The 14,535-nt window shown below is 56.5% G+C and overlaps 1 protein-coding gene across 1 annotated transcript; it reads right to left on the bottom strand.

The window, feature by feature from the left end:
* Positions 1-12,180: 12,180 nt before the first annotated feature.
* Positions 12,181-13,944, bottom strand: LOC129083354 (tryptase beta-2-like). The gene is made up of 6 exons (XM_054589182.1): positions 13,768-13,944; positions 13,496-13,556; positions 13,176-13,347; positions 12,801-13,066; positions 12,483-12,646; positions 12,181-12,409 (listed from the first exon to the last, which is right to left on the bottom strand). Exons 1-6 carry the CDS (start codon positions 13,813-13,815, stop codon positions 12,245-12,247), a joined length of 876 nt encoding a protein of 291 aa, XP_054445157.1. The 5' UTR covers positions 13,816-13,944; the 3' UTR covers positions 12,181-12,244.
* Between the last annotated feature and the right edge of the window lie 591 nt (positions 13,945-14,535).

Genomic DNA, 14,535 nt, shown 5'->3' with positions numbered 1-14,535 from the left:
AACCTAAAAAGAAATGACTGTCAGACTCAGTAGACTTCTGATCAACAACAATACATAGTAGGAGGACCTAGAGCAATACCATTAAAGTGGAAGGAAAAAAATCACTGTCAATATAAAATTTTACTCCCAGATAAACTATCATGCAACATTGATGGCAAAACAGTGATACTATAAAACACAAAACATGAAGAGTGTTTATCATCTACAGGCACTCATTAAAAGAACTATTAAGGCTCTCTTCCAGGAAGAAGAAATTTAATTCAGAGGAATGGTGTTGGACAAAGCAAATAAAGCGTTTATAGAAAAAACACCCTACCCTGCAGACCATTGTCAGAAAACACACCTGAATGGCCATACGCATTGATTGGCCTCCTTCATAATCAGAGAAATACCAAGGAAAATAAAAGGAAATACAATTTCACACTCATCAGATTGGAGAAAAATAAAAAAGTACAATGAAACCATGTATTTGCAAAGTTGTTGAGAAACGAGCATTCTCACCCCCACCATCAGTGGAGTTGATGTACACCCCTCTGTGCAGTGTGGAAACAGCTGGTACAGTTGCAAAGCATTTCATACCACCTGATTCAAGACCCTCACCCAAGACACATCTAGGGGGTATAGGAGGGGCTTTAATCCAGGTGGAGAGCAAGTGGCCCTGAATCCTACTTTGTTTCAGTCATACAAGGTGAGGGTGCAGCCGCATTGCCCACCCCCGCCAGCTTGGGGATTGGTCTGCAGGTGAGTAAGGGAGGATCCAGCGTCAGTCCCATCTGGGGCCCGGAGGTGGCTGAGACACACACCTGCCTGATCCACCTGTCTCTGCCCTGTTCTGTAGCATCTACAAGCTCTGGAGTCTTGGAGAGTGTAGGCTCCAGGAGACAGTGAGGTCCTTTCTAGGGAAATTAGGACTCTCTCTCCTCCCTTCCCACCCATTTGTCCAGGGCCCTGAGAAGAGGCAGGCGCCTCAGAATCTGCCCCCATAGGCATGTGTCCAGGCTCAGGGCAGAGGAGGGCACTGTGTGGTGGGTGTCTAGGGGCCAAGGCCACGATGGGGCAAGGATATGGAGTGTGGGGCTGTCCCCTCATTCAAGTGAGTTGACACTCTGCCACAGGAGATGGGTTTCAAAGTCTGTGCCTCACTGGGAAGTCCCCAAACAGAGCCACAATGACCCCTGCCTGATCATGAAGGCCCCTGTGGGCACCTCGGCATGAAAGAGAAAGACCCTGTCAGAGGATCTGTAACCATGGGGGAGCCAGTCTCGGAAGTGGCTGGGAGAGTGGATGGAGACCACCACAGTTGGGGGCAAGAGGGGTCTTAGCTGCGAAACCCCAGAGACCTGTGGTTCCCCAGGGGGAAAGAGCACCGAGATACTGGGTCCTTAAGGCCCGGAGCCTGAACCCCTTCTGACATAGCATTCTGGGGGTCTGGACCCTGGGGAAGGGCTGGAGTGGGATCTGTTTGCTGAGCAGGGCTGCTCTTGGCCATCTGGGCGCCGGGCACTTGCTGCCGAAGCTGGTCTGCGTTTACTGCTGCAGAACTGACCTACTGCCCGCATGCCTGCCTGTAGTAGGGCCGCAGACCACCTCCCGTCAGGACTGCACGTGCCTCCTTCCTGGAGATGACTGGCGGAGGAGCTGAAGGACCTGCAGCTGCCCCTGGAGCTCATACAGGAACAGTCAAGTGCGCCTTCCATTCACTCAGGGGTGGGGCAGGCCAATTGGAAGAGGTGGTGGCATTCAACTGTGAGTACCCCCTTCTTCCTGCCAGCCCTGGACACGAGACCCAGGTGCACTTCATCCTGGGCTGAGCCGCTCAGCCTGAGTTCTGACCTCCTAGAAGTCTGTGCAGGACTGTATGCATGTCTGCATATATGTGTGCATGTGTGCCTCTCTGTATGCATTTGCATGCATGTATTGGGCTGGCCAAAATGTGTTTAGTTTTTCTTCCGTAAAATAAAGGACACTTTTTTTTTCATTTTTACCAATAACTCTATTGATTTGGATGTTTTTAGTATGTCAGCTATCTCCCGCATGGCAGAACACTGATTTTTCTCAATGCCTCTATTTGATCATTGTCAACTTCAACTGATCTACCTGACCATGGAGCATCATTCAGCGAGAACTCTCCAGCACGAAACTTCGCAAACCACTTCTGACACATTCGATCAGTCACAGCATCTTCTCCATACACTGCACAAATCTCTTTTTGCATTTCAGTTGTGTTTTTATCTTTCTTGAAATAATAAAGCATAGTATGCTGAAGATATTGCATATTCTTTTCCATCTTCAATATTGAAATGGCTATACAAAAATTCACCAATTTTGGTAAGTTTTTTTTAAATGCGTGCTGATGTGACAGCTGTCACACTACAATCTAACAAAATCGTTTCGAATGAAGTTAAAGACACCTAAACACTACTAGAGCCACCATCGGAAAAAGCCAAACAAACTTTTTGGCCAACCCAACGTGTGTGTACATGTATGCATGCATGCGCTTGAGTGCAGATGTGCAGACGTATGTCTCGGTGTATTCATGTGTGTGCACGCATGTGCCTGTATGTACACTGGTATACTCATTGTCACGTATGTCCCTGGCTTCCCTCAGCCTTTCAGAAGGGCGGCTGCCCAGGACCACATGAGTGCTGGGCTCAGCTGCCCTGTATGTTATCACTCCTAACCCATGGTCTCCTTGAAGGCTCTTTTTCCATTTTCACACTGGTTTTTCAAATGTGTCCCCTAGGTCTCCTCACTAAAGGTGACTTCATTATGAGGGAAGACCCCATTTGCATTTCTAGGCTTTGCATCCAGCCACAACTGTGACCAGGTCCCCTGGGAGCACTGGGCCTCAGGGTTCTTGGGGTGCCTCCTGCCTGGAGTCCTTGGGTCCTGGGTGCTGTTTGAAGAATCAGCTTGGGGGAAAATGAACAGGCTGCCTGGGTCCTCCCGAGGCGGGGCACTGGCCTTTCCCCCCCAACCCTGGGCTGAAACCGCCTCCGAGCACCTCCCCTACGCTGGGCATGAGGGAGGCTCCTGGTGCAGCTGCGCGCCAGGGTGGGCTGGAGCTGGGATGCCTGGTCTGGGGTATGGCTGGGGAGGAGATGGGCCTCTGGTGCCCGTGTTTCCCACAGCGAACACAAAATGCCACCACCAAAATACCGCAGCGCCTCAAGCGTTGGGAACAAATTGGATGGGACATGGAGTCCTCACTTCTAGAGTCATTGAGAGGTTCCAGCTGAGTCCGTACTGATGCCCCCGCCCCCACCCCGGCCCTCAGGGCAGGGAAGAGCCCAGAGGGAGGACCTGGGGCCCATGCTGTCCCCTGCCCCGGAATGTGCCCTGGTAGCTGACGCCTCTCTCCTGGACCTCCTCCTCTCCCTTCAGCCGCAGCCTGCCATCTGAGGGTCACTTTGGGCTAAATGGGGACAATGAAAGCATCAGGCTCCTGGGGAGAAGCAGACTCCAGGCCCAAAAGAAGCAACTTCTTCATCCCCAAGAGAGTGGGTGTCCTAGACGAGGAAAGAGGGCTGGGGGGACGGGAGACTGGCTTGTGCAGAGAGGCCACTCCTACAATGCCTCCTTTGTGCCCCCACTTCCATGACTCTGTTCTTCTTTTCACTGAGTCACCGCTTCTCACAGTCCCTCATTTAGCAACTGGGCCCCGCCCAGCGCAGCGGCCACAGCTCTCACTGCGCTTCTTACCCTGGGCCTGTCCTGCCGCGTGAACGCAAAGTGCTCAGAGTGTCTGCTATAAGTCCTCACTAGCCCCATTTATCTGGGAAGCTCTGTTTGTACCCCGCGGTCCCCCAGAGATGGGCTGTCCCCCCAGCTCTCTTCCTTTGTAGGACAGATAAAGGGGCTCATAGTCTCCAAGAGCAGAGGGCGGAGACCCGGCATGGTGAGGACTCCACCTCTGCCCAGGCCCATGCGCTCTCCGTTCCCAGACCCTGGGGTCGCAGCCCTGGTCCCCTCACTACGGCTCTTTCCTCTCCCCCTGCAGATACTGTGGCTGCTGTTCCTAACGCTCCCCTGCTTGGGGGGCTTTACGCCCGTGACCCTGGGCGAGTCCTGATTGCATCCTGTGCCCTTGGTATTTCCAGGACAAGCCCTGGAGGCATGGAAACTGTCCCCTTGTGAAAAGCTTCACCTGACCCTGAGCTCTGGGAAGGTCATGTTCTGGGTGTCTGATGGCCTCTCAACTTGCTTCTTCAGACCCCAGCCCAAGACATGAGTTGGTGGGCACCGTGGGAATGTGCGATGTCTCAGCCAGGAAGTGCCCGTGGCAGGTCAGCCTGAGGTTCCACAACATGAAGTGTGGCCTGTGGGAGCACAGATGTGGGGGGTTCCTCATCCACCCCGAGTGGATGCTGACTACTGCCCGCTGTGTCAAGCTGTGAGTAGTTCCCCCCCTGCCACTGGGTTGCAGGTGGGTGCAGGCAGAGGTTGGGGAGGTATGCTAAGCGCAGGAGGCAGGCTTCCTGTGGGCCTCTCCCCAGCTCTGTGCATCCCCAGACTCCTCTGGGAAGCTTTTGGTTCCCCTTCTCCCAGGGAGAACTTGGAGTTTGTGGCCTCAAGGTCTCAGCTGGGCAGCTAAGACTCTCTGATCCATGACCAGTTACACAAAATGGTGGAAAGAATCCACCACCCCAAGTTCAGCCAGAGCCCGTCCGCCTCGGGGGATGCGGACGTCGCCTTGTGAGACTGGAGGGGCGCCTGTGTGGCTCTCAGAGCGTGTCAGCCCTGTCACCCTCCTGTCGCTGTACTTACAGTCCTTCCTGGGGCAAGGTGCTGGGTGACCGGCTCGGGTAGCATCACAAAAAATTGTAGGCATTAGGGAGACTTGGTAGGAAGGATGAGGGCTGGGTGGCTGGGTTTTTACGGGAACTCTATGAACTTTGGGGGTCCGACTGAGCCTAAACTTAAAAGTTGTGGTGGAGAAGCAGGACACATGTGGCTGAACTTCTGGCCTGACCTTGGTGCCCAGGGAAGGGCCGTGAAGAGAAGCGCCCTGCGTATGCATTTCTGATTGGACGTGAGCATGAGGGCGCTCTGAAGGTAGCCCTCGGTCAGGGACTGTAAGGATCCTGAGAACTCCCGCTCCCTGCGTCCACCGGCTGCTGTGTTGCCTCAGAAAGTACTTTCTCTCAAACTCTCCACCATCCCCAGTGTCTCTATTAAGGCAAGTGTTACTAAACTCAAGGGGTTTGCCACTTGGGGCATTTTGTTCAGGATGAGACAAGGTTGTCATTAGGTGGTTTTATTTACTTGCAGCAAGTAAAGGGTACGGGATTCACATTCGAAAGTCTGTTTCCCGGAAGGAAGGCTTAGCCATTGCTTATATACAATATAGCACACATTGATTTCTTCTTTGCAGTTGGCTACACTTACCTGGTCGGGTTCCTGTCAAGCTCATCCTGTTTACAGCTGTCTGAGAAAGTAATGTGCTACATTTTAACATTTAGCAAGAATAAGATTTAGTAGGAACTGCCCCGACCTTGAGACCCTCCTCCTATCTAACAATTCCCCCTGAGATTTTTCACTTCTCATTCCTGAGGGAATGGGGATGAGGGTTGTACTTCTGTAACTGCTTCCTGCTGAACATAGTCGAAGTACGACTTTGAGTTAGAGGAGTAACATTCTCTGGCTGCCTAACCTATGAAAGTTTTGGGGGTTTCCAGGCTCTGGGATTCCTAAGAACAGAAGCGCATACAGAGAGCACTACTCTAACAGGTGACAGGTGCCGTAAGAGGTAAGAGAGAAGCAGGGGAAACATCAAGCAGACTGAAACCCTGCCCCTCATAAACTCACACTCTGGTGGGGACCCAATACGCAAGGTGGATCACCGTGACAGGCTCCGCAAGGACAAAGGGTCCTAGCCTTTCAGAACTGATGCCAGTTAAGGAAGAGAGAGAAGGGAGAGTGCTGTCATACTTGAATCTTTTCCTCCTGTGATCCAGGACATAAAACTGGGATTTTTATTCAGGAATCACTTATTGCTCTCCTAGGGTGTAGGTATGTCTCTCCAGGACTTTGAAGGACAGGTAGGATCTGGGCAGGAAGTGACTGTGCAGAAAGGGTGAGCCCCGTGGATGAAGAACAGCAATGCTAAAAGGGGATGGGATCCTAGAGGTGACAGTTCTACCTCCTCAGGTTATTTGCATTAGTTACAAGAAACTTGTTCATGAACTTGACTTACAAGTTCCCATGAGAGATGGCTTGGCCAAGGTCCAAATTTGGACAAATGAGATGGTCAGTGCATAATACCCAGTTTGTGTCTCATGGTTTCTGAAGCACAATGATACTTGTTCTATGGCTGAATAAAGAACTGTACCTTAGAAGGCACCTTGGAGCAGGTGGGGAGGAAATTCCTAGGGAAGACAGCTTGGGAGGAAGTCCCTCAGCATCTGCTTTCCTGGGACAGTGCAGCACAGAGAAGCCCCTGTGAGGGCAGGAGGCTCTCCGAGGAAATACAAAGTCCATGTGTACATGTGTATACATGCATGCGCACGTGCACGTGCACGCACACGTGCGCGCGCGCACACACACGCACAGTCAGGCAGGTGCTTCCTTAGGCACCATCCTGTAGTTAGCCAGCTGCAGCGCAGAGACTACAGCACTTCCAAAAATCAGGATACAGGGAAAAACCACCACTCACTTGCTACCTCTTAGTCCCCCAAACCCACTGCCCAGCAGGGGCTGGGATGAGGCTTGAGATGAGCAGATCCCCTGAGGTTGATGTAACCCACAGTTTCCATGTTTCACAGACTGTGGCTCCTCCACCTTCTGCCCCAGTATGGAAACATTAGGAGTTCAAGACTGAATATGAAGACAGGAAACAGCTGCGGGCAAAGGTTGCTTAAATCAGAATGAAGCAGCAGGGAAAAATAAGGAGGGTCAGTGATGCTGTGAGGAGCTCCTCACACACGCACCGCCCGGCCTCGCCTCTTCTCTCCAGCCACAGGTGCCCAGGCTGGCGGCGTCACTTCCTACCCCAGTGTCCAGTCCGAGCTCCTCTCAGCCCTCTGGCTTCTGGACTCCTAGAGACGGTGGCTCAGAAGGCCTCCCCAAGGATTGCCCCATGTCTCTGCAAGAGGCAGAGGACAGGCCCGGGATGCCTGATTTAACGGCTTGACTTACCTGCCGCAATTCAGACTCAATCTACTAAAAGGAAAGCTCTGGGGGTGTGGTGTCCCTGCACCTGTCTCCCGGCCAGCTCACCCTCAGCAGTGCCGCACTCTGTTTCTAAACCTCCGTGGCTGCCTCTGACTGTGATGGCGCATGGGGCTGCTCTGCCCTGCTGCTTCCACAGTGGGGCAGGTGCCCAGTCAGCCCCTTCCACCGCCGGCCAGCAGGCTCCCCCAGCTGCAGGGGCTCGTGCTCTAGCTAAGGGGGGCCCACTCCCCAAGGAGGGGACACAACTTAGAAGCACCTCATCTTGCCTGTGGGTACAGAGAGTGAGCTTTCTCACCTCAACCGGCCCCACCCCCAGCCCCCCACAGGTTTGGAGGAGAGAAGGGGAGCTAATGGGCTGCTGCTTGGAGAGGAAGCTGAGGTCTCATGGTCCCTCTTGGCTTGATGGGGCTCTGACACAAGGGATGCACGACACTGCCGCTGCCCAGAACGAGTGACCTCAAAGCCATCCTTGCAGATATATGCTCTTTCATATGAATGAATGTGGGACCAATAAATGACTTTGTAAGACCACTCTAATCCCTAGCAGGTATGGCTCAGTGGATTGAGCGCTGGCCTGCAAGCCACAGGGCTGCTGGTTTGAGTCCCAGTGTAGGGCACATGCCTGGGTTGCAGGCCAGATGCCCAGCAGGGGGCACATGAGATGCAACCACACATTGATGTTTCTCTCCCTCTCTTTTTCTCCTCCCTTCCCCTTTCTAAAAATAAATAAATCTTAAAAAAAGACCACTTTAAAGTCCTAACAAAATTTTGTATCACACTGAAAGCAATTCATTTCCCTGTGTCATTTCCAACTTTCTCCCATGCCATGCGGCTAGGAAGACCGACCTTTTGGCTTCTGTTGTCCAACATATACATACATGTGGCTGATTCTACCTGCTTCATTTTTCAAATCCAGTTAAGCTGACTCAAACTACATTTTAAAGTCATAGTGATTTTTTCCTTTTTCTGGCACCAATCCAATCAGGTATTCTTAGATTCACATAGCTTGCAATATTCTTAGGATATTTGGCCTCTGATACCACACCTTTAGTAAAATTTCTGATATCACACCTGCTAATAGAACATCTCTTTATAGTAATGAGATTCTTTGAAGAGATGTGGCATGTAATTTATTTACACTTATCCTTCAAAGGAAGGGAAGAGTGGGAATCTTATCCAAACAGCTAGGAAATGCTGAAACCCCAGAGAGCAAAGGAGCTGCACTTAGATAACAGCGCCTCCCAGACCCACAATAGACTCCCAGCTCGGAGCAAGGCTGCCTTGGACAGGACACCCTCCTTGGGAACACATTGCTGTTATGAGCTGGGCGAGGGTTGGAAGAAAGGGGACATGAAAGGGGCTGGTGGGGGCGGGCTGGGAGAGGCCCAGGAGCAGCGGGGACGGCCTAGGAGCCCTGGGGGGTTTCCTGGGTGGGGCCGAGGGTGCAGAGGGCCAGCCCAGGAGTAAATGCCCAGAAATTAGGAAGGAGGAAAGGACGCCCACCAGTCCGAGGGTCTTCACCGCCCCAGGCCCTGTGGTTGCAGACAGTTATCTGCCACACCCCCAAGGAGCAACTCTTTTATGGATGCCATCCGCTGTGAGGTTCAGGAGGGTTTGCTGGCTGGCCTGGGGTCACACAGCAGGCAACCACAACCACACGCTGCGTTGGTGTTCTCTAGCTGAAGGCCTGTGTGCTCCAAAGCTTGGTCACAGAAAATTACTGGTTTGGGGGGAGAAAAATGAGTTGGTGCTCAGATATTTCAAGGCAAATATATTTAGAAAAAGGCTTCCAGAATTTAAATTTTTAAAAAACCAGCTTTAGTGTGTATATCTTACATACGCACATAATTAAATTTTGCCAATTTTAAGCCCACAGATCTGAGCTGGACGAATGCACGCAGTCAGGCAACCACCACCACAGTCAAAATATACAGCACCCCAACACCCTTTGCAACCTATCCCGCCCCGCGCCCGGCTGGGGAGGGGCAGGGGAGGCCCGGGGGTAAGGGAGGGTGGAGGAGGAGCTGATGTCCAGGCTCTAAAGGCAGGCTCCACCTGTCCCTCCTGCATACCCCGAAGAGAGGGCTCATCATCTCCTTTCGCCCTGCGTGGACCCTGCAGTCCAGATGGCGGGTGGCTGTCTCAGGGGCACAGAGTCAGACTGCAGCAGGACCAGTCCGGACCCCAGACATCCTAGTTACAAACCTGAGCTTTTTCTCCTCACCTGGGCAAAGGGGATGGTAAGTGCTGCCCCCTCCTGGAGGTTCTCTCTCGTTTATGTGGCCACACTGGCTCCTCCCCTCTGTCCAGGGGGAGCCTGGTTTTGGGGGTTCTTCAGAACGGTCCTAGCTCAAGGCCAACTGAACCTGGCAGAGACAGCTCAGGCCCTGTGACTGGACTCTTCCCAACTTGCCCTTCCCAGTGTCCCTGTCCCCATACCTATCCCCAGGTCCCGTGGTCCCCAGCAATGATCAGATAGGCTCAAGTGTAGGGAGGCCCAGGAAGTGTCAGGCCAGGGCCCGATGACCGAGTGGGTTAGGTGCCTTAGGGATGGCCTGTGACTTTCCTGGCCCCCACCCCCAGCGTTCTGCCCGCTCCAAATCACAGGTCAGATGGGAGAATCCTCTCAGATGCAGAGAAACAGAGGCGCAGGGGCGGGTTGCCTGAGATGCACCAGGACGGAGCTTCTTGGGGCACAGGCTCGTCAGCATCTTCCTGCCAGCACCGGGCCCAGAGCCTCAGCTCAAAAGTGCATGTGCCACCGTTGCTCTGATGATGAACGGGAGCGACATGGGTACCACTTCTGTGTGCAGGGCCTGTGCTAAACCTGTGAGGGCCACGCACCTGGAGGTGCCCCTCGGGGAAGGGGGTACACCCTTTCTGCCCAGCTTGGGGATGTGCGGTTGAAGTCCAGGCCAGCTGTCCCAGGCCCCAGGAGGTCGGATTGTCCCTAGTGAGAGGGTAGGGGCAGGTCGGGAGAGACGCAGGTCCTCTGCCTCCTGGACCCCTGTGCCTTCCCTCATCCCACAGGAGGGGACTTCAGAGCCTACAACTCTATTAGGTCAATATGCCTCCAGCATTGAGACCCCTCATCCCATGTGCACCCCAGGACATGGTTTCCGGCAGGGCTCTCACACGCAGGGTTCCAGGCCTGCTGTCGGGCAAGAAATTCTGACCACCAACCTCGCGGTCCCCTAGGCGATTGATTCCTTCCTGGGCTCCTTTTCCAGGTGAACACAGGGAGGGTGTCGTGCCCCGCAGTGCCTCCCTCTCCTGGCCCTGGGGGGACGGGTCACCTGCAGCCCAGTGAACGTGGGCCCACTCAGGAGCACCCCAGGAGGCACAGAGGGAGGGTTGTCCCCCTCATGGGCCCAGCAGAAGGCCAGCTTGGCCCTGATAAGCGAACCCTCACTCTTCTCTGTCACTTGCCACTGGCTGCTGGCCGAGTTCCCGGAGAGCCCAGGACCAGATAAGGGGAGGCCGGGTACCCAGCCTCCTCCCTGGGCTTCTCTGGACCGGGCGGTCTCAGCCCCAGGTCCTGCCCATCTGTCTTGCCCGCCTTCCACCCCCCCACCAGAAGAGGCCGGTGGCTCCTTGTCCCTCCGTGTCCTCCAGCACAGCCTGCACTTAGGAAAGTGTAGATGTGCCTGTATAAGGCTGGCAAGCCAAGGAGGTCGCCCCACCGACGGCAGGGGCAACCGCGAGAGTGCGGGAGGGGCGGGCGGGAGGAAGAAGGGAGCTGTCCGGTTCATTTCTGTCTTCCGCGTTCTAGGAAGAGCGTGTATTCTGGCTGCAAAGCAATGAAAGACGCAAGGAAAAGGAGGAGGGTTGGCGGGAGGGCCGCAAGGCAAACGAGGAGGGAAGCCCGTCACGGCTCCCACAGCAGCGAGGGCTCAGGAGAGTAGGGGCAGAGGCCCTTCCCACTCAGATCCGCAAAGCCTGCACCGTGGGGAGTGGGGTCGCCGGCCTTCGGGAGCCCGAGTCCAGGAGACGACCTGGAACGCACCGCCGCGCGGTGCGGAGGACCGAAGACCGGCAGGCGTCCTGACGCGAGCGGTGGCCGGGAAGCTCACCCAGTGACCAGAACCTCCGAGAGGGTGGGAGCGCTGGGCGTGGGCCTGAGGGCGCCGCCCCGGATGCTGCAGGTGGACAGTTGTCCCCTTTCCTGCCAAGGGGAAGGGCTTCGATTGTGAAAGGGGCTCCCCACATCAAAAACCATAAAAATGCTCATTGAAACGTGAATGAGGCGCCACCCCCACCTCCAGAAGGGCGGATTGGAGAGGGCGTCGGGGCAGGGCCCCGTGGCTGCGGCGAGTGTGAGACACATCGGGCTTCTCGGAAACGGAGGGTGCGCGGAGCCCGGGCCTCAGCCCCTCGCCGGTACGGGCCACGGACCCCCCGGGCGCGCGCAGTCACGGGAAAATGTCACCGCGTGGCGTTCGGGGAGTCAAAAGCGCTGCAATCGATCAGTCGCATCAATGTGAACACGGGACAGACGCACGGCTTCCACACGTCCGTGCACGCTGTGTCCTGAGAGAGAGAGGCTGGGGGACCGTGCTGTGGAGGGCACTGCGTGGCCGGAGGGACTCAGGGTGCGGGGACAAGGCTATACATATCGTGACCCCATGGCTGGGTGCCTGGGTGCCCCTGGAGTTACCTCGGAAACGTTCTGTGTTGCTTTCCGTGTCCTGGATACACGTGGCTGCTCACCGAAGAGACACGAGCCCCGCGCACCGGGGCGCGGGCAGGGGCTGTTGCCCACAGCATCGCCCAGCGCTCAGGGTCCAGGGGACCCCGCAGCGACAGGCAGTGGCTGTGCAGGCTGCCCTGGACCCCTTCCCCTCCGCCACCAGTGGCGCCCACGACTAGAAACACGGCCACAGCCACGTGTGCTCTCCATGCACTTTAATGAGGATCAGCGCCCACCACCGGCTCCGCGGGCTGAGGGTGGGGAAGGCGCAAGGAACTGGGAAGGGGGTGAAGGGGACACCTGGAGGGGCGGGAAGCAGTGGCCTGGGGCCAGGAGGGGGCTGGGTCCTCCGCAGCCCCCGAGGGCAGCCCCGGGGACGGCTCAGCGCTCCTCGGGGACGTACTGGCGGATCCAGTCCAGGTAGTGGGTGACCCGGGTGTAGATGCCGGGCCTGTGGGGCATGGCGCAGCCGTCGCCCCAGCTGACCACGCCCGCCTGCAGCCAGGTGCCGTTGACCTTGCAGACCAGGGGCCCCCCGGAGTCGCCCTGGGGAGGAGAGGGGTCAGCAGTTGCTGGAGACGCTGGGGTGGGGAGGGCTCTGGGGAGGACACGGGCCCACCTGGCAGGAGTCCTTTTTCCTGTTCCCGGCACAAATCATGTCGTCCTGGACAATCTGGACGTTGTCCCCCGTGTACAGGCCAGTGTGGTATTCCGTGTCACAAATGCTGTTTTCCACGATGGGGACCTTGACCTGCTGCAGGGGGTATGGCGGCGGGAGGGGTTCTGGGGGCGAGAGGAGAGCATTCCGCATCAGCAGCGCTCCATCACTGCCCCGAGCCAAGAGCCGGGACCCCGTCCCCGAAGGGAACCCAGGAGCTGGGTCGTGGACGTGAGCAGCCCCTACTCCCCCAAGCCCTCCAGTGTCCCCAGCGCTCGCCTTCATTGTTCAGGTCACCCCAGCCTGTCACCCAGCACGAGGTCCCTGGGGGGAAGGTCTCCGAGGCAGAGGGCAGAGCGACCAGCTGGACGTGGCTGGAAAGGCTCACGGGCTCCTCAAGCTCCAGCAGGGCGATGTCCGCCCCGTTCTGAACCGTGTAGTAGTTGGGGTGTGGGAGGATCCGGTTGACGGTCAGCAGCTTGTCCCGGTAATAGAGGTGCTGCTCCCGCAGCTGCACCCTCAGTTCTGCAGGATCTATGAGTTTCCTGGAGAGAGCGGGCACCTACTCGGAGGCTGAGCAGCCTCCCGGGCGCCCGGGAGGGAGGGTGCAGCCCCAGCCCCACTGCCCACCCACCGGGCCCCATGGACACTCACGGCCCAAGGCAGTGCGCGGCGGTCAGCACCCACTGCCGGTGGATGAGGGAGCCCCCGCAGATGTGCTTCCAGTACTGATGTTTCTGCCTCAGGCTCACCTGCCAGGGCCATTTGCTCCCAGGGGCCTCCTGCCCCCCGACGATGCCCACTCTCTGTAGGGCCTGGCTTGGGGCTGGGGCAGAAAGCACCCTCAGGGCAGGACACAGCTTGGCCCCTGTGCCCACAGGAACCTGGGCTTCTGCGAACACACCCACCCACAGTGGGGCCTGTGGGGTGCGGGCTGAGGGGCAGGGACAGGGCGGGCCCGGGTCAGGACTCACCAGGGGCCGCGTGGACCAGGCCCGGCAGGAGGGGCAGTGCCAGCACCAGCAGATTCAGCATCTGCAGGGGGCAAGGAGGGGCTGTAGGGCCCAGCCGGGGGGCTGGGCCGGGCCGGGGTCTGCAGGGTACGGGGTGCGATGGAGGCGAGGACCCCGGGATCAGGGATCAGTCGGTTCAGGCCTGGAGTCGGAGGTCTTGCTGCTCGGGACCTGAGGCTCAGCCCCGCAGCGCACTGACGCCCCGGTGTGGGGGTTTGGCAGGGCGTGCTTACCTTGGCTGCTGCCTGGTGCTGCTGTGCAGCCCGCTCTCCCCTCCCCATTTATCCTTCCAGGCCAGGAGGGGGGTCAGAGGTGCCGCCCTTTAATCAAGAGTGGAGGAGGCGGGTGATTCAGACTCAGGGTCCTACTGCTGCCATCCAGATTCCTTGCGTGGTCCAACAACGTCTATGCTTGGTATTATCTGACCAGTTTTGCCGACAACAGCGGTACCTTGCTATCTTGGGATCTGAATGCCCTCCGCAGAAGGGAAGCAGATGGAAGTGACGGTGAGATAACAAGCAGGATGTGCCAGCTCTTGGCCCACCCCTCCACTGTCCGCGCGGCTCCTCCTGTAGCCTCGGGGAGCCTCAGCCTGCTCCCTGCCCTGCCCAGACACCAGCTTGGCTCTAGGGCCCAGCCACCTATCTCAGGTGACCAAGGCGGTCCTGTTCCTCTCCAGATTTTGGGTCAGCTGTTTGCCTTGTGACCTTAGTTCTCTGATGGGGTCAAGAAAATGTAGTGATTTGTAGTTTGTCCAGGGGTATGAGTGATGTTTTTTACAGCTGTCTGCATCTCTCAGGTGACCCAGGTCTTGTATATATGAGATCGGGCCCAGGCTCTGATTTTTCCATAGAAGTATCTAGTGTTTCAGCACATTTGTTGAAAGATCACCCTTTACCTACTGAGGGGTGAAGGGACAGGGACATTGGGAGGGCAGGTTGGCACAGGGACTCTGGTCACGGGGTCTATCTGAGCTGTTGGTGGGGCTCTGTTGGGCCTGG

The sequence above is a fragment of the Pteronotus mesoamericanus genome, unplaced genomic scaffold, assembly GCF_021234165.1.
Source record: "Pteronotus mesoamericanus isolate MK-2021 breed Mesoamerican mustached bat unplaced genomic scaffold, CSHL_Meso_final scaffold_167, whole genome shotgun sequence".
NCBI classification, from domain to species: Eukaryota; Metazoa; Chordata; class Mammalia; order Chiroptera; family Mormoopidae; genus Pteronotus; species Pteronotus mesoamericanus.
Note: the sequence above shows the minus strand (reverse complement) of the source record. Positions and strands in the feature narration are given on the sequence as shown.

Bases quoted from the DNA above. Each gene is read 5' to 3' on its own strand.
- LOC129083354 (XM_054589182.1), bottom strand. From the start codon at position 13,815: ATGGGGAGGGGAGAGCGGGCTGCACAGCAGCACCAGGCAGCAGCCAAG. The intron at 13,067-13,175 runs GTGAGTGTCCAT...CGCTCTCTCCAG, and splicing joins GCCGCGCACTGCCTTGGGCC to GAAACTCATAGATCCTGCAG. The intron at 12,647-12,800 runs GCGAGCGCTGGG...TCTCGCCCCCAG, and splicing joins GGGTGACCTGAACAATGAAG to AACCCCTCCCGCCGCCATAC.